Source organism: Ochotona princeps, chromosome 5 (assembly GCF_030435755.1).
Source record: "Ochotona princeps isolate mOchPri1 chromosome 5, mOchPri1.hap1, whole genome shotgun sequence".
Classification (NCBI taxonomy): domain Eukaryota; kingdom Metazoa; phylum Chordata; class Mammalia; order Lagomorpha; family Ochotonidae; genus Ochotona; species Ochotona princeps.
In genome coordinates this window covers 49,270,633-49,298,069 of record NC_080836.1, presented here as the reverse complement: position 1 = coordinate 49,298,069, position 27,437 = coordinate 49,270,633, and the positions used below count along the sequence as shown (strand labels likewise).

Genomic DNA, 27,437 nt, shown 5'->3' with positions numbered 1-27,437 from the left:
TGCTTTGTGGCTTTCCATTCATTCTAACACTCATTGTCCAGTTTGTTCACCCAACAGTCCTGGCAGGTATAGTATAGAAAGGACTGAAGCTAAGGAGGTTAATTTCTTTGATCAAGTCCTAGAACTAGCACCAAGGTCTTCTAATGTTCACTTCTACTCCCTTTGCCTTTTGAAAATAAGTGAGCCTTCCTAGAGTGTATCTTATACCTGTTAGAGCTCTACTTTTATTAACTATGTAAATTAAACATATTCACATCTTGGGGTACCTTCTTTTTATCAGTGTGGCTTTTCAGTCTTGGTGATTACCCTGACCTAAATTAACCAACCCTCACTCAACTCACAATGGCAGTTTAGACAGAACTATTGTATGCTTTTAAAAAACAAGATTTATTTATTTATTTGAAAGTCAGAGTTATAAAGAGACATTGAAATATTTGCCATCCTGGGTTCACTCCCCAGTTGGCTACAATTGCCTGGATTGTGTCAGGTTGAAGTGAGGAACTCTATCTGGGTATCCCATGTGGTTTGCTGTTACCTGGGCACTTGAGCCATTTTCCACTGCTTTTTCCCAGTCCAATAGCAAGGAACTGGATTGGAAGTGAAACAGCCAGGACACAAACTGGCATCTACATAGGATGCTGGCTATGTCACACCAGTGGCCCCTGTTGTGTGCTTTTAACACACGGGAGTTATTCTAAATAATGAAAAAACTGAAGCTTCTGTAATTTTTGCTGCTTCTATTGAGCTTCTGTTTTTTTTTTCATGATTCTTGTTATGTACTACTATAGACATAATTGGTTATTATACAGTTCAAAGCACTTAATATTGCTAAATAATTTGCATTTTTTGTGAGAATGTGCTAGACAAGTTTAAAGTTTTGTTTATGGCAATAAAATTAATAGAAGCTTTTGGCCTCAGTTATACTAAGTAAATACTAAGCAAATACAGTAAGTAATTGCATTTGGACATGGTTCTGCTTATTCTGTATATTAAAAAGTCACTCTTACTGTGTTCATTAGAAAAAGATGCAACTGAAGATGATATGCCTGAGAAGACCTTCAGCAGAGGGAGTTATCAAGATAGTTTAAGGTGAGCTCAAGCCACAGGGAAGATTTTAAGGTTTTCACATGTTTTTGGGGGCACTCTGCAGCTGGGATTCTCTGTACTGTCTGTGTACAACAGCCCTGAGCACACTCCCTGGTCTTGAGCAATGCGAATCCTTCTTTGGTATATAAACACTAAGATCTCCAATTGCATTTTTCGTTGTCTAATTTCCTATATTATTGGGGGTAGAAGGTCATCCTGGAGAAAATGTATGGTTAAACTGTTGGCTATTGTGCTCTGAAAGATTTTTTAAAAATATGTGCTTAGTCTCTCTATGCCAAAGTTAACTGATATTATCTCTTATAGATCAACCTCATGTGTTTAGTTCTATTCTTTAACCTATTGAGCTGTAATTGAGTTACAAATGCTTCTACTCTCAGAGTAACCAACCTAAAGTTAAATTATTCTTCCAGTAGCTAGAATATAAATATATTTTTTAGCCATTTAAGAAAATCTCCCTAAAGGAACTATTCATTTTCTGCTGGATTGATATATAAGTGTTTTCTTTCAATATGTGTTTTTGGAATATGCTATTAGAGACACTTGTAAGTTTTAGCCTTTCATCTTGGTTTGAGTTTCAATTTAAAAATTCTTTTAGTGATAGATAATGTGTGTTAAGGAACTTCTGCCTAGGAATGTTTGTCCATATTCATGAAAATGGGACTCTAAGGGTAATGGAATGACAGCAGCTGTCTGTACCAGTGTCCTTTCCATTTGCTGGGCTGTTAATCCAAGACTCCATTCGGAAGAACAGTTCTGTTATAGAAACTAATACCTTACCAAAACAGTTAAGTAAAATTAAAATTAACATTTAAGTAACAGATCCAAGCAGTTGAAACATTACTTATTTTATATTTTTAATATTGAAAGATCAAATCACTAAAAAGTGTGGCACTTATTTTCAAGTAATGCTGTTTCAGGCTATGAGGCCTCTTCTCTTTATCCATCTGAATGGTCAGATTTGGACTATTTATTTCCCTTCCACTTGAGAACAAGTCTACAAAATATCAAAGAAATAGCTTTAGGTTGCCTGTAAAGTACAAGATATAAAAATCATCCAAATTATTAAGTAATTTTTGTAGACATCTGACTGTAGCCAGCAATAAAAAAATGAAATCACAAGAATCATTAAAATCATAGCCTGAAGTTACCAAGTAACTTCTTAAATACAAGGAGAGATATGGCATTTCTTTTGGCCAAATGTGGAAGCATATCTGTGGTCGCATCAACAAGAAAATAAATACCTTGCTAATTTTTAAGAGTAATGAAATTCTACACAAAGTAGTTCAGTTTCAGTTTATTATCAGGACCAAATAATCATTTTAAGGTAAATTTTTAAAATTTGGCTATAATTTCTCACAAATTCTAGTTTGGTGACTAAAACAAGAAATACAGAAACACAGAAAGTTACTTGCCTTAAGCTCTTATAGAACAAGATTTATAAGTTTGAGAAAAAAATATGTTAAAAATATTTTCTTAGGTATGGTGACGCTTTTTTTTTTGTTAAAAGATGACTAAATGGAACATTAATATGTATCTTGTTACCTTGGCTTCATCTGATAACTGCATTCCTCTTCATCGGTGCATTGCAGATTCAAGAACAATTTCATGTATAACAGCAATTAATTTCCTAAATATCGATTTGTTCCCCAAATTAGCTATCTTTGTCTGCAGTGGTAAGTGGTACACAGCTTGTGAGATGAGGAGTGGAAGACCTTGTGGGCTCCTGAAAAGGAATTGAATTCTTAGGCTGGCATTCAGTAGAGTTGAGAGGAAACCAGCTTGCTGGTAGAGCACCAGCCTAGCACACTTGCCCCCAGGACTTGGGGAAGCCTGTGCTAGGTGGCATGTGGACAGAGAGCCTTAGGAAATATAGGGCTAAAGCAGTGGTTCTCTAGGGATAAGGCCCCATGCTCAAAACTGGGAGTAGTCAGTACATCTTGACGTCCTCTTCTCATACTTCTCTTTGACGTTCGGTTGCTTTTGTTTTACTTTTTAAGTCTCCAACCTTAAGCTGTACTCCTATCAAGCACACTGCTTTCTCCAGGCGACACAGCCTATTACATCCACCTTCTAGAAAAGACGTTTAGTCCTTATTTATGTAACCCAAGGAAATGACTACTGCTGTAAAGTTTCACACCTGGTAGAAAAGAATGGGGAGCGTCCCATTCTTGGTGGCAGGGTGTGGTAATGAGGAGTGGTTTTATATCTGGTCATGTTGAGACTTGGCAACAGGTTGAATGTTTGGGGACAAGGTGGAGAGAGAGGGCTGGAGATATGTACATGTAATTGAACCTGGATGACTAAGAGTACTGCTATGCCGTTAACAGCAGAATGTGCAACAAAATAATCACAATGACATATAGCCTTCTCCAGAAAGCTAAATGATTATACAGCAAGTAGTCAGGCATCACTTTGAAATCTTGTTTTAGTCTTGTTTTGTGTGTGTGTGTGTGTGTGTGTGTGGAGAGAGACACACACACAGAGAATGAATATGAATAGTTCTAATTACACTGTAACAGTTGGTGCAGGTCTCTGTTTCTCTAACACCGTTTTACTCTTTACACCATTTACTTCGGGTTTTTTCTCTGAAGCACAGCTCTGATATTGCTACTTCTCTTCTCTCAAGTCTTTAGCACAGTTATTTAAGACTTTACCTACTTTTGACTGAAAGCATAATTTAACTGAGTTTAACCTTTAAAGGGAAAGTATTCACTCACGTAACTAAATAGTTCAAAGATGCCTTTGGCTTTTGGGTAAGCTCGTGCTTGCATGATTTGTCCATACTAGATAGAATCTCTCTCTCATCTCAGCTCCAGTGTTCACTGTGGGTTTCACTTTTAGAAAACTTTCCTAGATGGTTCAACATAACTGCCAGCAGCTTTCAGTGCTGTATGATTTCAGCCTGATATACAAGTGTGGTGTACTGCCCGAAGGAAAAATTGTACACCCAGAAAAAAGGTGTACATCCAGAAGGAAAATATTGTCTGAACTATTAACTTCCCCTGCTTGTCTTAAACTATGCATATTTAACAAATACCCTGCTTTTTCCTGTGTCTATGCCTCTGTTTACCCTCTTCTCTCAATCAGAATTACTCTAGTAGATCAATACCAAACCTGCAATAGCTGTTGTTGCATGAAGCCTTTCGGGGTAAAACCTGCCAAACATTTCATTTTTGTCTGATTTTCCAGAAACCTTTATTCCACCTACTTTGTAGCTCTTCCAAACATCAAGATGAATTATTTGCATTGCTCTTCTATAAGATTAAACTTTCTGGAGGAGAAGTTTTTGTATGATTGACTAGTGTTTGTGTCTCCCAAAAGAAGACCTGTGAGTTTCTGCTGGATAAATGCCTGGATGAATACACGAAGCTAAGTTATGCTTCAGTGAGCCTCTGGGGGCAGGAAATAGCCTGGAGAAAATCTCACCAAGAGTCCTATTGCCTTCTTACCAACTCATTCCTTTCTAGGTGGTATACCGTTTAAGTGAACATAAGGAATTGTTAAGTGGAGGCAGGGAGCAAGGAGAGAGAAAAATCTGAATTCGAGCCTAAACTGGAAGGGCAATAAAGGTGATGGATCATTGCCAAGGCAACAATTAGTGGATTTGGATGTATTTGTGGCTTGAGCCTTTCTAGGTGAACTGGTGGGACAGTCTGGTCCTCCTTCTCTTTCTCCCTGGCTGCCTCTTAACTCTGGGCTCAGCAGCTTTGACTTGAGCTGGAGGCTCAGCGCAATCGACCCAGTTAGTTCTGCTTTAATTGCTTTGTCAAACCTCACCTGGAAGCCCCCTCCTATGATTGGCACGTGACCTAGTAAACATTTTTGTTATTTGACACGTGTGATGTAAACTTGCTCACCAGTGGAGTCGTTTCAACCTGCCTGTGACTGACAGACTCTCCCATGTTTCTGTTTCCTTACAGAGCATCCCTCCGGCAGCGCTCCAAGTCTCAGCTTTCTTACCTGGCACATGAGCCTCCATTAGCTGTTGTAGATCATAAATCTACTCAGGAAGAAGACAGACAGGTAAGGCACCAGTCACTCCAGAGGGCATGGGAGAAGCTACTGCTGGGCATGTTGTGTGCTCTTTGAACCTGAAAAATATGAGTTTTCTAGGCAACTATTCATTACGTGTCACTATGTATGAATGAAATTGGGAGCAGTGAGACATTAGGACCTGGTTAAAACTATAAAATCTATATAATGTTTTAAAAGCAATGAAAATTTGTTCACTCATTACTTGAATACATAGTAATTAAATCTTTAGTAATAAGGGTTAATTAATAATTCTTAAATGAGCCATTTTAACAAAGATAGGAAATGTGCTTATGATATGTACTGAACAGGTTATTCACTTATATATAGGTAGTTAAAGGTTTTGTGAACATCCCCAAAACATCCTTTTTCAAATTTTTACACCTTCTTTTAACTTGTGCTAACTTTGACAGAAGCATTTGATGAGCAAAAGTATTTGTTAGACCTTCCATAATTGTATAGTTCTTTCTAGTGTAAAATAACTTATTTCAACACAGTCAAAATTGCATAAAATTAGATAGACGTCAGCACATAACAGAAATATAAAACTATCGTCATAAGGATGCAGATGTCCTGCTGTTGTAGTTTGTCTAATTCCACATCTGTGATCATCTACCAGTCCTCTGGCAGCCTCTTCCTGAGCTCTGCACTTGGTTCCCCAGCCCTGATACACTCACTTGCAATTTCCCCAGCACCCTTCCTCAGAACCTTTTGTCATGCAGTTTCTTCATGAGCCTGCACTTTAGTCATGTTGTTTACCATTGCACTAAATTATAAGCTTCTAAAGATTAGGAACTTCATTTTTCTTTGTGTTTGGATCAATTAGGACACCTAACCCGATACCTTGAACCAAGCAGGTCATCAGTAGATAGTTGAACTATTAACAAAACATTGACTCTCTGCAATAAAATAAATTCCAAACTGTAAGATTTACCAAAACAAATAAATTACAGAGTATTTGCATGATGAGCACATCTAATATGCATCAATAAAATTCAACTTGTGACTCTATTAGGAAGTATTTGTTAGTAGTAATTCATGATGGATAATTTGGAATAAAGTATGATGTTGATAACCGTATAACTAAGATAAGTTATTGAGGTTCCCTTTTGGTTTTAATGTATTAATATTAAATTAAAAGAGGTCTCAATATTTAAGTGTTGGTTTGTACAAGTTTTGAGAATACTTTTTGTTGAGAGCTGCAGGCTGGATCACAGCAAGAGAAAACATTTCTAGCAAGTATGGTTTCTTACTGCATCTTGCCATTGAAGTCTCAGCTCTTTTTCTGGAAGAGAGCTGAAAAAGAGTCTGAAAAAGACTCTGAAAAAGAGTCTCAGCTCTTTTTCTAGAAACAGCTATTTCAGTTGTAACAACAAACAACTAAATGGTCCGTTATGTTAGAGGAGGAGTTTAGAAAGTTTCAAGAGAGAAAGAAAAAAATGGTACTTGAAGTTGAGAAGGAGCAGTACTAATCCCTCAAGCTGTGTAGTATTTCCTAATTTCTAGGTAAAGGTCTGATGAGAAGAAGAGGAAGGGAAGGAAAAACAGTGGAAGCTCAGGGAAATCTGACTTTGGCTCTTGTTTAAACCGATGCTTAGTAAAGAATCCTCACATTTCCTACAGAGGTGATCAGATTTCCAGAGTTCTTTGGATGCGAGAGAAACTGAAGGAAGCCACCAAATAAATGGAAACTTAAGCCAAAAATAGAGGTTTATTTTGTAGAGATTACAATGTTCCACATTATATTTTACTCAACATTATTGTAAATGAAAAATAAAATATGCCACTGTATGCTTTAGAAATGTTACTTTATATTCTCTCTGGTTAAGAGGTAGAAAGAAAGGAAAGGAAAATAAAAAGCAATGGCAAGGGATTCACTGTGATTTTGCTAAATCTTCAAGAGGAAAAGATCTTATTTGTAAAAAAAACTATATGAATCCTTTAGCTGTAAAGAGTTAGTTATTAGTTATTTGTTAAAGGAAGCACCATAGTTAGATGCTTTTTAAGGATTTATTTTTTTTTATTGGAAAGGCAGAACGAGAGACAGAAAGATCTTTCATCTGCTGGTTTACTCCCCAAATGGTTTCAATGGCCAGAGATGAGCTGATCCAAAGCCAGGAGCCAGGAGCTTCTTAGGTCTCCCAAGCAATGTAGGGTCCCAAGGCTTTGGGCCATTCTCCAGTGCTTTCCCAGGCCACTGACAGGGAGATGCATAGGAAGTGGAACAGCCAGGACATGAACTGGTGCCCATTTGGTCCATATGGGATACCGATGCTTGAAGGTGAAGGATAAACCAGTTATCAAAGCACCGGCTCCACCATAATTAGGTTTAATAAGATTTGATCAATGCAGATTTCTAATCCCAGTAACATTATATAAGTAGATTGGTATTTTAAATTATTATTTAACTAAGTTCTGCAAGCTTAACCATTGACAAAATTCTTTCTTTGTCTTTTCTCATTTGACGGAAAAAGCCAAACACTACCTTCTGTAAATTGGCAAATGCTCCAGTTTACACCACTAAAGGTCTACTTACACAACAGGTTATCTCCACCTTGTGGTCTCTTAAAGAACTGGCTCTGAAAAACAGAGGAAGTGGTTTCTTGAGTCAATAACCAAGGGCTGAGGGTGATCTGGGGACAGAGCCAAGAGGACACCCGGTTTCTCCTCACTGTTCAAGCTGTTCCCTCCATGTCCACAAGGAGGTCAGAGCTCAGTTGTGGTGCTAATCATGTTAAAGTTAGAGGAACTACAGCCTAGGGAATCGAGTCTTCAATATTCAGGGATATCTCTTCTAGTGAAGCTGAAAAACACGGTTAATCCTCCCCCTGCATGTGCTGGGATCTCACATGGGTGCTAATTTGTGCCCCTACTGGTGTACTTCCCTTCCAGCTACCTGCGTGTGGCCTGGGAAAGCAGTGGAGAATGGCCCAACGTCTTGGGACCCTGCACCCACATGGGGGATTCAGAAGAAGCTGCTGACATCATATCAGCTCAGCTCTGGCCATTGTAGCCATTTGGGGAGCGAAGCAGTGGATGAAAGATCTTTCTCTTTCTTCTCCTTCTCTCTGTTAATCCACTTTTCCAATAAAAATAAATTAAAAAAAGAAAGAAAAAGAAGGCAGATTAAGATGAAACATCAGACTTACATGACTTTATCACAGCTAATTTATAGGAGAGGTTTTTATCCATGGTTAAGAGAGAAGACACAGACAAGATCCATAAAAATAATTCTCAGTATTTGTTCATGCTGAAAATCTCTGCCTGTTCATCACAATTAGCATGTCTTCCCATGCGATATTGGCCTTATTTCAAGGCAGGAGACCTCAGTGACTTGGAATGATGCACCCAGTGTAAAGACAAAAAAGAAAGCAGTAGATAAACTGTTAAGGAGGAAGTTATACACCCCTTGGCCTACGCAAGGAGATAGAAGGAAAAAACTTGTCAGAACTGGGTCTCCAGCACTGAATCATCCACATAGTAGGCTGAGTGACTCATGTTTTAAGTGTCTGTTTTGCTGCACGTATGCAAAATGGTCATTAAAGCTCCCTTCATTTCCTCTTCAGTAAGCATGACTACATGCCTAGTGCTCTGCTCAGTTGTGTTTGAGGGATGCAAGCACGACTAAGAGCATCTCCCACTGAATTGCTGACAGGTTCTTATATGTCACTAGAGAAAAAATTTCCTGCTTAGAGATGCAGCCTGCAAAAATCAAACTCGTACAGAGTTTATATTTTACCTCTCTTATTGATTTTCTGTTAATTTATTCATCTTCTATTTCTACCTAGTTTTGTAAAATCAGAAGAGAAAATCTTTATTTACAAGATGACTTTAATCATTTAATTTGCTTCTATTATTTCAGCTACAGAAAGTAAAATTCTATCACTAAATGTAAAGTCTGTTACTCAGGGGCTGAAATTTAGAAATCCAGTGAAGCAACACTTCCTTCTGGGCAGTAATTAAGGAAGACCATACTAAAGACACTGAAACGATCATTGTTGTCACTAGTTAATGAGGATTGTAAGTCATTCTGTCTTGTTTTATTTACCCTAGTCTGCCTCGCCTCAGAGTTGTAGCCAGTTACTACGTTATAAATCATTGACATCTATGTTAAAAACCATGTCTTGAAAAGTTTACAAATGCTCATAGATATAAATACAGCCATAAGAAAGTGTCTTGTCATGAATTTCTTTTCCAAATACCCAGCATACTTATTACTCTGTGCTGGCTTATACATACGTGGTGATTGTGGAATGAGACCCTCGAACTTCCACGCAGATGAGTAATGCTTTAGGTTTATCCTTGTTCTCGTCATAGCATAGGCTCATGGAATTCAAATCCATTCCTTAAAAAAATGCACACTGGGCCCAGTGCCATGGCCTAGCGGCGAAAGTCCTCACCTTGAACGCACCGGGATCCCATATGGGCGCCGGTTCTAATCCCGGCAGCTCCACTTCCCATCCGGCTCCCTGCTTGTGGCCTGGGAAAGCAGTCCAGGACGGCCCAGAGCTTTGGGACCCTGCACCCGCGTGAGAGGCCTGGAGGAGGTTCCAGGTTCCCGGCTTCGGATCGGCGTGCACCGGCCGTTGCGGCTCTCTGTCTCTCCTCCTCTCTGTATATCTGACTTTGTAATAAAATCAATAAATCTTAAAAAAAAATGCACACCGCTTCATCTCATAGAGTATTCATAAGCTACCTCTGACTAATCCAACTGTGATTCCTAATTCTATGGATGCCAAATTGTCTGTTGCATGTCACCACTGAGTGCAATATGTGTTCTGTGGATGACCAATGTACTGCTTTCTCCTCTCAAGGACAAGGAACTGCATGTGGATGAAGTTGAACCTGCCCCAGTCCGAAGGATTATGAAACTCAATGCTCCAGAATGGCCCTACATGCTGGTAGGGTCTGTGGGGGCTGCTGTGAACGGAGCAGTCACACCCCTCTATGCCTTCTTGTTCAGCCAGATTCTTGGGGTAAGTGAACAGCTGGACTTTATCTAATACCTTTTTATGTATGTTAGTGAATATTATAATTTCTGATAGTTCTGCTGTTTGTTTTTAATGCGTTTAGCTCTTTCTGTCAGCTCTCTTTTTTCACCCCTAAAAGGAGGGCAAGTTCCTGGGGTTTCTTTTACATAGAAGATAATAAGGTGCAATTGAATACTGTCATTTGCACTGCAATTCACAGTCATCATGCCTGTAAAAACAATACTATTGTGCAGATTTAATGTTGGGAGAAAACAACTTACCCAAGTGCAGACCAAAGCAGATATAAAAGGACTTTAGGGAAATTTTGAACTCATTGAACAGTTGAGGAATAATGTTTAACTTACAAGAGCAGGTGTGAGTGCATGATGCGTAATTCTCTTCCTGACTGCGTCACTAAAATGGAAACATGGAGGTAAAACAAGAAAGGAAAGACAAAAGTCAAATAAGGCAAGGATAAACAATAAGCTTGTTCCAGTTGTTTTTGCTTCCAAGAGATTTTGACATTCTCCATTGACTTTGTGGTTGTGATAATAGCTGCCAATGGTTGTTAGGTACAATCTAGGCACTTTCTGTCTAAGAGTTCACTTAAGCTTCCTAATCATCACCAGAGTTAAATATCCTTATTAATCTCATTTTGCAAAGGAGCAAACCAAGGCACGGGGAACTTAGGATAACTAGGGGGAGCTGGGATCCATGCTCAGTCAGTATGACTGTAGAGAAAGTTCAAATTAAGCCTTATCACTTGAAAATTTGTCAGCAAAATGCAGTCATGTTTTTCAGTTGACATTCATGTGCAAACACACACATGCACACACACCTGGTGAGGTCAACAAGGAAGGAAATGTTGAGATTCATCCACTTTATCCATTGATTCAAGGTGACATAACAATTAGGTGATGAGGCTAGGGCTAGTTCCCAGGTTTTGAGTCCTAGCATGAAGAGCTTAGCAACACATCATAACATCAAGGCTTAATACATGCTGAAAACCTTACATTTGGGTTCATCCTCTTCTTTCTCTTGTCACCTCTCTAGTAAACAATCTGATCATACAAATGTCTACACAAACATCAGTTGTACAGAAAAACATAAACAATCCAGGAACAAAAGTAAGCCAGTTGTACATGGAGGACTCCAGTCGCTGGTTTAATTTTTGTGCTGCCCTCTCCTGGTAAGAGGGAAAAATCACATTAATTTTAGAGAATTTCAGGGAGGCAGGAATTTGGGAAGATGGGAGTCTTCAACCGCCCTGTTAACTGAATTTCTGATTGTGTGGTATCACAGTCCTTTATACTAAAAATCTTTGAGAATGGAGACAAGGGATAAGAAAGATTTTTCATGACTAGATCACCAGTGCTGGGCCAGGCTGCATCCAGGAGCCTGGAACTCCATTTAGGTGTCCTATAGGGTTGGCAAAGACCCAAGTACTTAACCCTCCACCTACTGTTTCCAAAGGAATGCATTAACAGGAAGATGGATTGGAAGAGCTAGGACTTGAACCACCTTGCAGGTGTCCAAAGAGGTGGATTTTTTTTTTAATGGCATCTGAACTGCTATACCGAATGCCTGCCTCTGAATTTTGTAAACAATGAGCTTTTATTCCCAGCAAGTACAACAATCAATCTCCAAAGAATGTTCTTTTTTTTTCAAATTTTCAAAATATATTTGTCTGAGGCAGAGAGAAAAGAAGTGTTATTTTATTCATTCAAGATATTTAGTGATTGGCTGCTCTAGATACCATGTTGGGGGCAGGAACAGCTCAGTTTTGATATTCCTCCAGTGGAGTTTCCAGTCTGTGATGAAGACTAACATTAAACAGAAAAGCACCTTCATTGTTCAGCAGCTATTTATTGGGCACTTATTGTTGGCCGGATACTGCTGGTGGTTTGGGAGGTAGAGATGAGAGCAAGGCTGTTCTCTGCACCCTTAAAGCCACCATTCTAGCAGGGAGGGGCTGCAGACATGCACCCCCACTGAGCAGTGCTGTAGGTGTAGGAAGTCTATGGAGTAGTAGATCCAGGCTTGTGCTCTGAATACTTGCTTTGCAAAGAAACCCAGGATGTCAACTTCTTTGCTAATTATCTCCTTCTGTCTTTTAAAAGCTGAGTGGAGAAGGCACTCGCCTTCAGCATGTGTTGCAGTGTCTGCAAAAAGAATTCTGAATTCTCATCCGCAGACGTCACTTTGTGAAACTGACTCTGCCACTTCCTGACTGCTGCTGTATGCTCTGGAGTCACATCCTGTCACTTTCCTGGGCCTCAGCTTTCTGAAGTGTAAAATGAATGTGTCTTTAAGATATCATTCACACCCAGTGGTTCACGAAATGGCTAAGCACCAGTTCATGTCCTGGCTGATTCACTTCCTGTCCAGCTCCCTGCTTATGACCTGGAAAAGCAGTAGTTGATGGCTCAAAGCCTTGGAACCCTGCACCCACATGGCAGATCTGGAAGAAGCTCCTGGCTCCTGGCTTTGGATCAGCTCAGCTGCAGCTGATGCAGTCATTTGGGGAGTGAACCAGCAGATGGAAGACCTTTCGCTTTGTCTCTCTTTCTCTCTATAAATCTAATCTGCCTTTCCAATAAGAACACATATACCTTTAATTTTTTTAATTTAATCACATCTAATTTTATCTTGTTTACTGTCTTTCAGACGTTTTCACTACCTGATAAAGAAGAACAGAGGTCACAGATTAATGGTGTGTGCCTGCTTTTTGTAGGATTGGGCTGCGTATCCCTTCTCACCCAATTTCTGCAGGTAGGCAATTGTGTTTCCCTAAATGATGTAGCTATTTCCCCTTTTATTCACATATAAAAAAATCACTGAAGATTCCTTGTTTATTTTTTAGGGTTACACTTTTGCCAAATCTGGGGAGCTCCTCACAAAAAGACTACGCAAATTTGGTTTCAGAGCAATGTTAGGGCAAGATATTGGCTGGTTTGATGACCTCAGAAATAGTCCTGGAGCATTGACAACAAGACTTGCTACAGATGCTTCCCAGGTTCAAGGGGTAAGCTGGAGAGCTAAGTCGGCCTGAACTGAAACAAAGCACCTTGGATTGGGTGATGGATAAGAGGAACTCAATTCTCACCAGTCTGTAGGTTGGGAAGTTTAAGATCAGGGCACCAGCAGCTTCAGTGTCTGCTGAGGGCTTGCTCTGTTTCCTTTATTAATGGTGACTTCTTGTGCCTGGGGCAGGGAGGGGTCAGGAGTTGCTCTTAGAAGGAAAAAAAAAGACTCGGTGGGTTGTAGTACTATATATACTGTAGTGTGTGTCAATACAAAAATTAGAAAATGATAGGGGGCAATTTCAATGAACTGAAATCTTCTTACAAGAAAAAGCTTGTAAAGATCTCACTTTCAATCCTTCTAGACTTGAACCAGCATCCATATGGGATACTGGTGCCACAGGGGAGAATTAGCCTGATATGACACCACACCAACTGGGCAGTATTTCTTTTTTCTCCTAGAATTTCTAATATGAACATGTATCCATGAATACATCTATAATATGAATTTAATTATGGCATAATACATAATTTTAATTTACTAGCATTTCTTAAAGAATTGCCTGTTTAGATTTGTTTTTGTTCTTTTCCCCCTTAGAAACAATTTTATTATTTTATTAAAAAATTTTTTTTTGAAGTTAGTGCCATGGCATAGTAGATTAAGCTATTGCCTGAAATGTCAGCATCCATTTGGATACTGGTTCACATGCTGATTGCTCCAATTCCAATCCAGCTCCCCATTAAGATACCTGGGAAATCAGCAGAAGATGGCCAAGTGTGTGGACCTGCCATGGTATATCTAGAGGACACTCCTAGCTACTGGCTTTGACCTGGCCTAGCCCCAGCCATTGCAACCATTTGGGAAGTGAACCAATGGATAGAAGATCCCTCTTTGTTGCTCCCTGTCTCTTATGACTATAACTTTGAGATAACATTGATTTTGAGAAAACATTCAACCCAAAATAGAAAAATATCTAATTCTGTTCCCATAAGGTATCTAGAATAGACGAAATCCTAGAATAAGGAATAAAATAAAAAGAACTACTAGGTACTTTAGAGAGGGAAGGTGGGAGAGGGGAGAATTGTTTAATGGGTAGAGTTTTTGTTGGGAATTCTGCAAATGTTTTGGGTATAGATGTGGTGATGGTTCCATGACAATGTGAAAGTCTTTAAGTTCTGAATTGTGCCTGATTTTGGCTAAAATGATAAACATTGTTCTGTATACTTTATCATGCCAATTTAAAACATTCTACCTTTTTGGCCTAAAATAGGCTTTTCACACAATAGTGATTTGTAAAATAGATTCTGTCTGAAATGAGCTACTTGCTTTGCTTTGTAGGCTACTGGCTCTCAGATCGGAATGATGGTCAATTCCTTCACCAACGTCGCAGTGGCCATGATTATTGCCTTCTTGTTCAGCTGGAAACTGACCCTGGTCATAGTGTGTTTCTTTCCGTTCTTGGCTTTATCAGGAGCAGTTCAAACCAAAATGTTAACAGGATTTGCCTCCCGAGATAAGCAGGCTCTGGAGAAGGCAGGACAGGTAATCTCATGGATCAAATTTCCAGAGCTCATGTGACTGAGTATCAGACAAATGATTAGAAATAGGGGGACCAAAGAGACTTAAGGAAGTGGCTAGAAACAAACACTCACAGTTGGAAACTTCCTCTTAGCCCTTCCATCACATGCCTTGTTCCAAAGGTAATGGCAGCAAAACTGGCAGCTGTGCCCTGAAGCAGGTTTAAAGAAACTGTGAGATAAACAGGCAGAATTACAGGTTTGACTCATCTCAAATGATTATTTAGTCCACAATTTCAGGAAGTGGATTCACACTGGGATGTCTGAACAGTCAGTTTGCTGTCTGTTAGGGTTTTCAGGCTAGTATCTGTCAGGCTGATGCTGTCCACATGAAGAGGAGTGAGCATCTTTTTATTGGCACACACTTTTTATGTTCACATATCAGCATATGCTAAGTTAGTGGCCAATATTCTTCTCAAACAGAATCACAAGCCATGGTTCAGGTTTCAGATATGTTTAGGTTTTAAGTATGTATTTTTGAAGATGTGTTATAACTAATAACTGGTCATGAAAGATACAGAAAGGGATCACAGTATAGACATTTTATCAGAAATCAAATAAACATACATATACACTTTGTCCTTTAATAAACTCATTTTAATCTAGGGTTTTCTTTTTCATCTCTTATAAGGCAGAATATATGAAAACTTTCCAGTAGACAGAAGCCAGAAAAACAACTTCTGTCAATGGTAGAGACAGCACATCTTTGTGTCTGGCTCCAATTCAGAAACAAAATGGATTTACCCTAGAATGTGGATTAACACAAAGACATACTACAAAGATAAACATTATACTTAATTTTAAGTTAGATAATATTTAGATAGATTATTTCCAGGAAAACAGAATAATGTTTTAAATGTATGTGACTAAGTGATCTTTGATCTCAGAAGACATCTAAAGATGCCATTTTGGACATGTCAAATGAGTTCTCAAAGAAGGTAACATGCTTCCAAGGATAATTAGGTGTACCTCTTTTTCCCTTCCTCTCTCTACCACAAGTGTAGGCAACAAAGGCCATGTTGGAATTAAGCAGAGCTAAAATTTATCTGCCAGTTGTCTCGTGATTCGGGTGGGGTGAGCCCCAGCACAACCTCCTGGAGTACATCTGTGTCCTGAGTGTTATCACATGCTGCCATTTGCACCAGATATAATCCAAGTAGCAATGAGATGCTGTGAATGGAGTTATTTCCACTCTCTGTTCCTAAGACTCTCTTTCATTCTTCAGATTACCAGTGAAGCCCTCAGTAATATCCGCACTATTGCTGGAATTGGGAAGGAAAAGCAGTTTGTTGAATCCTTTGAGACTGAGCTGGAGAAGCCATACAAGACGGCCATCAAAAAAGCAAATGTTTACGGGCTGTGCTTTGGCTTTTCCCAATGCATAACGTTCATCGCAAATTCTGCTTCCTACAGATATGGAGGTTACTTAATCGCCTATGAGGGGCTGCACTTCAGCTATGTGTTCAGGTGAGGAATATATCCAGCCATGGTCACGAAAGATGCATGCTGAAGGAAGGAATATCACTTAGCTTTTTGCTGTTCTTCAAACTACCCAGAACTTGCTACCTTAAAACAGCTGGGATTTATCATTTCTGAAGATTCTGTGGGTTGTCAGAGTGGATCTTCTGTCCTGACTTGGTGGGCTTCTGATTGTTGTTCGGTCTCTATGTGACCTCTGGTGGCAGGCAAGCTTTACTGAGAGCTGCAAAGGCAATAAGAGAGCAAACCGCAGTATGTGAGTTCCTTTCAGTCTCTCAGTGTGTCACATATTCTAATGTCTATTTGACCAAAGAAAGTCATGTAGCCAATCACAGATTGGGAAAACAAAACAAAGCAAAACAAAACAAAAACCATTTCTTTCAAAGGCAAAGTGATAGCCAGAGAGAGAGAAGGAGAGACAGAAAGATTTTCCATCTTCTGGTTCATTTACCAAATGTATACAACAACCATGCTAGAATCAGCTGCCAGGTAATCCATTTCTATCTCCCATGTGGGTGACAGGAACCCAAGTACTTTGGGCCACCATCTTGAGCTCAGATTTAAATAATAGAGAAATGGAAGCAACTATTTGGAGAGAGGAGAAAAAGAGCCATATTGAAAAGAAACGCACGGCAGGATGAACCAACAAGTGGTCATTTTTACAATCCTACCACACTTTGATAGCTGGAAACCCAAGGGCCTGAGTAAGATGGCTCATAGAGTGAACATGTTTGCACTGTGCTCTTCCCTTGCAAAGAAAGGATGTTTCCAGTGAACATCTAAGCAGGAACTGCATAGACCATAAGGAGCATCCGATTCCTTTCTTACAGCCAGGGACTGCTTTCCTAAGCATTGAGTCCAGCTTCTCACACCTGCAGAATTGATAGCCTAATATCAGGGCACTGAGGAGCCAGGTACTTATGTACACTGGTGTGGTGGAGGGTAATGCAGAGAGATGTTCTCCGAAAACCTTGGAGGACATTAGAAAAAAATGAAACACAGTAGGGATCTGTTCTTTTGGTTTTTATTCTCTAACCATGAATGCTATCTTCTCACATGGCATACTTCCTCCGGTACTTTTACACACAGGAGTGTTTTTTTTCCCCTAAGCCTTTGTATCTTTAAAGCTACCAAACCAAAACAGAAAGCACTGTTAACTCATTCTGTTTAGTTTATATAAATTTTGTTTTTAAGCTAGTTTTTAAGTGTGTTTGGTTTTCATCAGGCTTTGGAGAGCTTTGACTGAGTTGTTTAGGTTGCTTTATCTTACTATTTAGTGAAGAAACAGGTTCAGTGAGAGTTCCCGTCCACAGGTTCTCTCCCTCAAATGCCTGCTCTAGTCTGACTGAGCTGAGGCAAAAGTGGGGAGCCCAGAACTCCACCCAGGTCTTTCGCATGAGTGGTAGAGAACCAGTCACTGGAACCATCCCTGCAGCTTCCCCAGGTTGCCAATAGCAGGAAGATGGAGTCAGGTGCTGCGACCAGGGATTGAACCCAGGTAGTTCTACAGGGGACATGGGCATCTTAACTTCCAGGCTCAATCCTAAATAAGGATCTTAAAAATTATTTAAAACATGCAAAAATTTACAAACTGCAGAAAATACCTGGCTTCTGACTTTACTTAAGAAATGAAGGTCATCTTTCACCACTTCCCATTTTACTACAAGGGTTTTTTAACTTTGTTAAGCTTTGGATTGAATTCCTAGGGGGTGTCTGAATTTTCACCTCAAGCCTAAAATGATTCTAGCTTATAAACTGTGCAGTAAGACACACTTTCTGTCTCCTGTCCCCACCCCACACAGACCCCAAGGGCCTGGTGATACTGATAGACAATCTTAAGGGCTGCCACTGACATCATAGTCTGCACAGCAACAGATATTTGCCATATTCATTACTTCATGTACCCATTTGTGTACTAAGTAAGCACATACTAAATATAGATAAATGCTGAGAAAGGAGGAAACTGGCAAGTACATATTTCTTGTGATGTCTGAAGTGTGGATTGTATGTATGCTTAGCAGAGAATTTATGCTTAGACTGAATACCAGTCACTATATTGTAACCTCTATTGTAGATTCAAGGAATGGCTAGAACTGCAAGAAAAACAATCCAATATGGTGATTTAAATTTCTTTGAAAAGGAAGCTGTGGTGATTGAATCTGGGTGTAGAAGTCTGAGCCTCTCCCTTTTCAGCATTCCATCTCTCACCTCTTTTTTCATAGAACACTACTTGAAAACTCCCACATCTTCACCCAAGACTGAAATGACTTGATCAAGGATACTTGGGTTTCTTCCCCCAGCCCAACCAGGGTTAACTTCCTGAACTCCTAGCTCTTAGGTCATCACTCTGATCACACCCCGTTCTTCTCTTCCCGGTGGTCTATCTGATTACAGGGTCATCTCTGCAGTTGTCCTGAGTGCAACAGCTCTTGGGAGAACCTCCTCCTATACCCCAAGTTACGCAAAAGCTAAAATATCAGCTGCACGTTTTTTTCAACTGCTGGACCGACAACCTCCAATCAATGTGTACAGTACTGCAGGTGAAAAATGGGTGAGTATTGAGAGGCAGGAGGCTTGTGCTTCTGTTTGTGTCCATACAGAACAGCAATTGGGGATGCTCATACAATATCCTTAGCTCATACAGTCATAGTGTATAATTTATCGGTTCATGCCATGCAATAAAGAGATCATCGATTCATTGACATGCATGCAGAATAGATAATCATCAGATTCATATATGTAAGGGGATAAATTGGCATTAAAATAATTCACAAAAATTATAATTGAATATGAGGACATTATATAAGGAGTACGCAATTCTGAGTACACAGTTCCAACATGAATGAAAGTGAATATCTTCAGAGGGCTATTCAGCTACCATATTTTAAAATGATTTTCTGGTGTGCTATGTAGGAAAACCAGTTTTTCCTGTTCAATAAAGTTGATTTGATTTATGTTCATCTGGGTTCAAGTTTTAGCTCATGTGGTTTCCTGGAAAATTAATTACTTCTCTACAAAATATCTTTTCTTCTAATTGGTCATTCCCCAGGAGTGTTTTTAATCTTCCCTGCTTAATTTTGAAAAACTCAGTATATTCGAGAGAGGGCAAAACAGATTGCTAAAATATGAAATCTTTTTGAATTAATCAAACTCTGTTCTTCTCCTTCAGCTTAATAAGAGTAAAGTCTGTTGGTGGTCTATTAAATGTCTATCCATTCCTACAGTTCATAATTCAGATAGCTTTTAGCACCCTAACATAAAATTGAATTATTCACTTTTGTGGGACAGATCTGAAATAACTTTCTTTCTAAGACATTTCAAACATACTGTTATATCAAGTCTTTTGGGGGAACAAAGCTGCAAGGATTTGGCAGTTAGTGGCTTCTGTAATGTAATAATGTCATCTAGTTATTCTTATCCATTCAGAATGTCAAGAAATGAATGCCAAGAAAATTCCTCTGGGTTAAAGGAGAATGAGGGGTCAAATGCCTTCAGTTTCAGTGCTAAAGGCTCCCTTCATTCTACACCTGTTAGACTAGGGAGCAGAATGTTATTTCGTTAAATTTTTATCTCTGTATTTTGGCAACTTGGTGTTGAAGGTCTCTTAAGCAGAGATTGAAACTCAAATTTAGGCAGACTTTAAATTATCTACATTGAAACAGTTGGAATAAGTAAATATTTCATTCCAATCCTTCCACCCACAGGACAACTTCCAGGGGAAGATCGACTTTGTTGACTGCAAATTCACATATCCTTCTCGACCTGATGTACAAGTCCTCAGAGGCCTCTCAGTGTCCGTTAGTCCAGGGAAGACACTGGCATTTGTTGGAAGCAGTGGATGTGGCAAAAGCACCAGCATTCAGCTATTGGAACGTTTCTATGACCCTGACCAAGGCAAAGTGGTGAGTGATGCAAATGCTTTTAAGAATGTTGTTTTTTTTAATTATTAATTATTTTGCATTATGTGACAGTTTCATAGGCTCTGGGAATGTTGTTTTTTGCAGAATAGTTCTAACCCCTGCGAAAGTGGTCTTCAGGATTGTGTCTGGCCAGACCCCAGAAAAGTGCTCATCCTGGGCACTTATCTCTTTGAATATTTTCCAGTTTCAATCATTGGCTGGTTGACCTGATTCCACCTCACAATTTCTAATACTTTCTTCCCAGTTCCAGATGGCCTGCTGACCAGTTAGGCAAAGAAACCAGGCATGCTGCAAAGCTGGAAATGAGTGTATTTAACAGAAGCATTCACTTCCCCGTAAATGGAGCAGAAAGTGCAGACTAATCAAGAAACTAATGACCAGGAATGGAAAAAGTAGGGGTGATAAAGGACACATAGTAAATGAGCAATAAAGGGGACTGAACATGAAAAAAAAACTTGAGGCAACTCTGGCTCAAGAAGCTTAAGTCTAAGTAAAAAAGGGATTCTAATTTGATGGCCATGTATGAGAAAGCTTTGGCAAGGATGTTTGAAAAGTGGATGAATTGTTTACTTTTCACAGCATTTTCATCCACCTTTCTCTTGTTATTTTCTCTTTTGAAGTTATATGTGCAGAAGATTACAAGGTCAAATAAAGGTTGTTAATTATAAAAAAAATAATATCCTTCTGTACCTTTCCACCCCATGCCTCACATTTTTGTAGTTCAATGCAATTATTTTTAATCACCTGATGCTTTTAGATCTCTAGGTGATATTTCTATGTTTCAAAGTGATATGGTGCTGTTTCACAATGTAACAAGTTTAGACTCTGTTGATTTATTCTCAACAGGTGAGCATTTAGCTCACCCTCACCACCCCCTTCTTTCACTCACTTCCTCCAAAAATAGTTTCAGAATTTTTTCTACTTATAAATTTAGTATCTTATGTAGCTTTTCACTACCCATAGATAATATATCCTGAATTTCCATATTTCAACATGAGACTATTAGCAATCATTTCTTCATTTTCACCTCTTACTCCTTCTTTCTTACTTCTTAAGTTATGACACTGCCTTTATCAGAATTTTATTTGATGGGAGAATCAAGATAGTGGAATAGGGAGGCCTCAGACCTGACGGCCAGCAGATCAAGAACTCTAGTAGTGGTACATCAGGCATCATTTTGTACAATGTGGCAAAAGCTTTAGGACTGCAGGGGAGAACAGTGAACTGTGCATGTGCTGAGCTCGCGAGAATTCACTGAGTTCAGTGGATTGCACTAGTCCCACAGAAAAATAATACCAACTGTGGCATCATATGGGTCAAAATAGGTTCATGTATCAGTCACTGTAACACCACACCATTGTGTCCACTGCTTTCCTGTGTTGTCAGTCTCCAGTTACCCGTCTGCTGTTGTTCTGTCCTCTCCTATTTCTTGGAATGTGTCCTCTCTGCTTCATCCTGATTAAATGTTTCTCCATCCGTTTAAACGTCTCCTTTGTTCTTACCTATATTGGCAGATGATAGATGGACACGATAGCAGAAAAGTCAACATTCAGTTCCTCCGCTCGAATATCGGAATAGTCTCCCAGGAGCCAGTGTTGTTTGCCTGTAGCATAAAGGACAATATCAAATATGGGGACAACACCCAAGACATTCCCATGGAAAGAATCATAGCAGCAGCTAAGCAGGCTCAGCTGCATGACTTTGTCATGTCACTGCCAGAGGTGAGTACCAAGTTCATCATTCTCCATGGCAGTCAGGGATAGGAGTAGGTAGAATGAACAAAATCTAAGATGCTTTTGATTCAGGGTCAAGTTTGAAGGCAACACAATTTATTCCCCAATACTCACTGGGATTCTCTTACTCTTTAAACAAAATACATGTCCCTCATCAACATACTGCTTAGTTTCAGAAAGTAGTATATTGCGTGGCCCAAGGGAGGGTATGGAATTGGTTGTATATAAAGCACTACTAATCAAGCATTAGCTTAGTACATTGGGAAAGCTCTGAGATGTGAAACACAGGTTTGAATCTAAGCTCTGCTATTTACTAGCCAGCCAATGCAAACGTTGCAAAGATTGTTCCATCTGCAAAATGCAAAACAGTTTGTGAAGAGCCTTAAAATGAAAAAATGCACTTAATGATCACCCCAGGAAAGCCACTACTGATTCCACTGACTGCATCATTATTTGACACCAGAGACTATATATGGTGGAGTAAATTGTAACTGCCTGAGTGTTTCTTAGTTTTCCAGAGCCAAGTTCAAATGTAGCACATATTAGCTCTGCATTTTTCTATGCACAAAGAGTTTCCCTTGATGGCCAGTCACAGGGAAAATACAATAAGAAAATCAAATTGTAGAAGCCAAACATTACTTTCCACTTTCCCCACATTCTTTTGGAAATACCCCTCAGAAATTACTTTTATAACTGATTTTGTGATAATTTTTTTGTTTGCTTTTTTTTTTCCACACAAAACCTCTGTAAGTCTTTGGCTCTTGGCCTGGGTCTAACTTGGGTGGCCTAACCAGCAAGCACATAGAAATTACTATTTACTTCAATCTTGAATTGTAAAGCAAATCTTGTGTGTCCCCCTAGAAGGTTATTTTATTCTAGAAATCCTTGAGTACCTGCTCACTTTGTGCAAGACTCTAGCTTGAACTGACATCCCCTCTTTCTCGTGCAAACTTGCACACGATACTCTTCATTGAGCACTATGTTTCTACAAGGAAAAACAGGTGCCATCATCCTCACCTGGCTTTTGACATTTGTTGGGAGGCAAGGGAGGCTGAAAATGGAAACTATCTTGTTGTGGAAGATAAGAGAGAGAAATGGAGCAAGACAAGGGCTCAGAAGCCAGACACACCTGAATTTAGATCGAACCTTCACTGTTTATTGTGTGACTTTGTGCATGTTTCATGCTACTTGACGCCTCTACATTATCATTGTAAAAACAAAGAATATGGTTGCTGTAAACATTAAATAAAAACACAGCCAGAGTAGTTAGCACAATACCATATAAATAGTAAATAGTCTATGCATATTGCCTCTTTTTAGGTAACGAGATCAGACATTTGGCTAGCTATTTTCCTTCCTAATTTCATCTAAAGCTCATTATAAACTTGTAAACTAGATACTAATCCCTCTTTTTTTTTTTCACCTGAATTTGGAGCTCAAATAAATGTAAATGAGTTGTTTGTGATCACACAACTAGTAAGCAGCAGAGTGTAATTTCAACACAAGGCCCATGTTCCAGAATGAACTCTCCCAGTAAAGACCAGAAGATGTCATAAAGGACATTTCTGATTCTGGCATTATTTCATTTTTGAATGGTCTTTCAGGTAATAGTTTAGATATCAGGGAGTCTCAAATCAAGGAGGATCTTGGGTTTTATTTAGTTCTAATTTTTATTTGAAAGACAGAATTACAGAGAGAAGGAGAAAAGGGTGAGAGAGAGAGATAGACAGGGAGAGAGATTGTCCATCCACTAGTTTACTCTTAAATGGCCGTAACAGTTACAGCTGAGTCAATTCAAAGCTAGGGATCGGTAGCTTCTTCCGGGTCTCCTATGTGGGTACAAGCGCCCAAGGACTTCAAGTATTATTCAGTACTTTCTCAGGCTATAGCCAGGCAACTGGATCAAAATTGGAGCAGCCAGGACATGAACCAGCCCCCATATGGAGTACCGGTGCACTGTACTGTACCACAGCACCAGCCCCTAAGAAGGATCTCAATAATGGGATCTTATCTGGACACATACTATAGCATTGTGAGTTAAGCTGCTGCTTGAGATGCCAAAAGTCATTATTAGAATGCTTGTTCAAATACTAACTGCTCCACTGCTGACCCAGCTTCCTGGTAGTGCACCTGGAAATACAGTGAATGGTGGCCCAAGTACTTGGACCCTGCCACCCATGTTGGAGACCCAAATGGAGCTTCAGGCTCCTGGCTTCAGTCTGACCAGTGCCGATTCTTGTAAATATTTAAATTGAACCTAAAGGTATGCGATCTCTCTCTCTCCCCGTCAAATAAAATGAAATTAGATAAATGTTAAAAATATATGAATCTAAATACATTTACATTATGATACTAGTTTTTCTACTTTTGTCTATACCTACCAAGCCATGATACATTTAAATAATAGAAAGTTATACTTGTAATTGTTACCAAAGAACTGTATTACTGTGATAACCTAGGGAAGAATGGCAGGAGAGGAAAATGAAGACAAAAGAAGGTGAAGGGGAGGGGGCCCTATCCCTACAAAACTGTATTATGGAAAATAGTGTGTGTGCATGTGTGAACGCGTGTGTGCATGTGTGTGTATGTGTAAGCATGCATAGATAGATAGATAGATAAAGATACAGGGTCAAAGTACCTTTATTTCCCAGCACAAAAGAAAAAATGCTGTATTTTATGTACTCCTAAGTGAAATTGGCAATTTTTATACGATTCATTCACTATCCTGAAGTTCAAGACAAAGCAAATAGTTCAAATCCACAGAGACACTGCTGATGTGCGTTCTATGTAGCACGGGAACTATTTCTACTTTTCAAACTTACTATAATTTTTCCAGAAATATGAGACTAATGTTGGATCTCAGGGCTCTCAGCTCTCTCGAGGGGAGAAGCAACGCATTGCCATTGCCCGGGCCATTGTACGCAACCCTAAAATTTTGCTCCTAGATGAAGCCACTTCTGCCTTAGACACAGAAAGTGAAAAGGTATGTACCAATTTTTTAAAGTCTTATCTCTGCAAATCAATGTTTTCTTCTAAGATATGTCTTTATAAATGATGAAAATGTTCTAGTTCCTTAACAGTGTAAATTGGCAATATTTTGGAGAACCAAAGGACAGTAATTTAGAAAAACAGTTTAACATAGGATTGCTTCAAATAAAATAAATTTCCTTAACTTTAAAATAAAAAATTATTTAAAAAATTCTTTAGTGCAAACATTTTTTTGTGGTCAAACAATTAACTTTATAAAAGTAAAATAACTTCGACCATCCATTAGGTAATGATCATGAATGTTATAGTCCTAAAGTTACATGACAGAGTAGGTGGGCCATTTACAGCAGAACTAAGGAGGTGATATCTGATGTGATATTTGCTTAAAAGGAGATGCAGCTGAGAAGCACACAGTTATGAGATTCAAAATTGATTTTTAAGTCCTTAAAAATCAAGATTTCATTTCAGAGAGCACTAAAATGCCTTCAATGTGAAACAGTATAGGGAGTGACTACTTGAGACTCACTGCACTCTTATCTGGGCTTCATTTTAGTAAACTAGACCATCAGTATTGTAAGATTGTGTGGTGACTTCATAGTTGATTCATTCTTGCTTCAGGGAGATTTCTCAGCAAATGCAGTGTGATTTAAATAAATGATGCATTGCATCCTGTGACTACTTGCATAATCCTGTCTCTTGACCTAAGTGTTCTGTGGTATGAGCTCTTGCAGTGGTGGGTTAGGGGGCAATCAGGCATCTTTGCACCAACTTTCCATCTTGTCTTTCCAGACGGTGCAGGTTGCCCTGGACAAAGCTAGAGAGGGTCGGACTTGCATTGTCATTGCCCACCGCTTGTCCACCATCCAGAACTCAGACATCATTGCCGTCATGTCACAAGGGGTTGTGATTGAAAAGGGGACGCATGAGGAACTGATGGCTCAGAAAGGAGCCTACTACAAGCTGGTGACAACAGGAGCCCCCATCAGTTGAGCTGACTCAAGAACTTCTTCCTGCATAGATGATGCACCCATTGCAGGAGTACTGTGGTGGTTTCTTCTTTAAAGAGCAATGTCGATGTTCCAGCTTTACAGACATTGTTGTTCATGGGATCTAAGCTAATTTCTAATGACCTCCATCAGTAAATCAATTTTAGATGCCCATATTGAAAATGAAAGAAACTAGAGCCAGAGTGAGCGAAAATTGGAGGTCAAGCAGCTCTTCAGCCATCATTCAAGACTTCTCTGTGTGAACCGGGTACAATCACTGTGTGGAAATTAAAGAAAAGCCATGGTGTAAATGGGACTTTTTCACTCTTCAAGGGTATTTTTCACAATCTTCAACATTCAATGTGTACAGAGCCCCATGTATAATAAGCAAGGCCAAATTTGAAAAGAACAAAGAAATAAAGATCAGCCATATTTCTTAACTAAGATTTTTTTTGCATATGGAAACAGATTCCTTCATCTCCAAGGCTAAGGACAGGGAAATGAAGGCTTAGATATATAGGATGCTCCCTTGCTAAGGGAAGCTATGAGATTGGGATTCGCAAGAGGTGAGCAGTTGTGGGTACGGACTTATGCTGTAGATTCAGGGTATAGGGCAGGGTGGGGGTAGGGGGTGGGGCTTGACATCACCATCTACTGAACTAGAATTTATTTGTCAGTGTTGCTGGAGCAGAGCCTCTGCCCCCAGACCAGGTGCTTGTCTTCATCCCCACACATTTTTGTATCTGTCTTGTGTTTCTACAAATGAATATAGTGCATTTTACATTGCTGTAGCATCCTAAGGTGTTATAAAAAAGCTAGTTGAATAGAGCATAGAAAAAATCATGTTTGCCTCTGCTCTCCTTAAAACACCACTAAATACTACTAAAAGAATTAAAGAAAGCATAAATCCACACGAATAAAGAAAACAAAATAACAGCAGCAATAAAATTTGGAGAAGAAAACAAAATGAGCAAATGAAATGGATTTAGAAGATGAGAAAGAACAAGAATATGTTTTTGGGGGGGAAGCCTAGGAACATCTTCTTTGGTATCAGAGATCACCAGCAAAGCTTAGGCCAAATAAGATGGTGGGTGCTTCTAGAAGGGAAGGAAGGGGGACAGTTGGGAGTTGAGGTCAGAAGGCTGGGCTAAAAGCTGTATAGACACAGAAGTACAGAGTCCCCTCCTACAGCAGGTGGCTGCTTGTCCCAGTCCCAGCAGAGACTCAGAGCTTCCTCTCTGTGGGAGCTTGCACTAGGGATGCACATTGCAGCTGAAGGAGTGACCAGCATATAGCAGACAGGCAGTTGGGTATAAAGCTAATTATGAGCAGAAAAACTTTCGATTCCTCTGCCCTCATAGTAGGTAAAAACATGGTTCTCTGGAGATACTGGCCAATCCAAAGCAAGAGACTGGAGGCATTAGAGTCAAAGAATCCTCTAGAGAGAAAAATCAAGAAGGTGTAACAGGGTAAGGACATGTTTAAACAGAGAGAAACATTAGCCAGTGTGAAGCAGAGAGGGCATATTCCAGGAAATAGGAGAGAACAGAATGACAGTAGAGGGGCACTTGGAGACTGACAGATACAGGAAAGCAGCAGACACAATGGTGTAGTGTTGTAG

The 27,437-nt window shown here is 39.4% G+C and overlaps 1 protein-coding gene across 1 annotated transcript; it reads left to right on the top strand.

Moving 5' to 3' along the window:
- Positions 1-1,024: 1,024 nt before the first annotated feature.
- ABCB11 (ATP binding cassette subfamily B member 11) lies at positions 1,025-26,113 on the top strand. Its single transcript, XM_058664589.1, has 12 exons — positions 1,025-1,089; positions 5,028-5,130; positions 9,954-10,115; positions 12,777-12,881; positions 12,973-13,134; positions 14,472-14,675; positions 15,936-16,177; positions 18,584-18,740; positions 19,894-20,091; positions 21,624-21,830; positions 24,679-24,825; positions 25,620-26,113. The coding sequence occupies exons 1-12, from the start codon at positions 1,043-1,045 to the stop codon at positions 25,818-25,820; spliced, it is 1,935 nt and encodes a 644-aa protein (XP_058520572.1). The 5' UTR covers positions 1,025-1,042; the 3' UTR covers positions 25,821-26,113.
- Positions 26,114-27,437: the final 1,324 nt, after the last annotated feature.

What these genes read in the sequence shown, in the direction of transcription:
- ABCB11 (XM_058664589.1), top strand. Translation starts at nt 1,043, where the DNA reads ATGCCTGAGAAGACCTTCAGCAGAGGGAGTTATCAAGATAGTTTAAG. An exon ending in TGTTCAGCCAGATTCTTGGG is followed by an intron (nt 10,116 to 12,776) that starts GTAAGTGAACAG and finishes ACTGTCTTTCAG; the next exon opens with ACGTTTTCACTACCTGATAA. An exon ending in TAGACACAGAAAGTGAAAAG is followed by an intron (nt 24,826 to 25,619) that starts GTATGTACCAAT and finishes TTGTCTTTCCAG; the next exon opens with ACGGTGCAGGTTGCCCTGGA.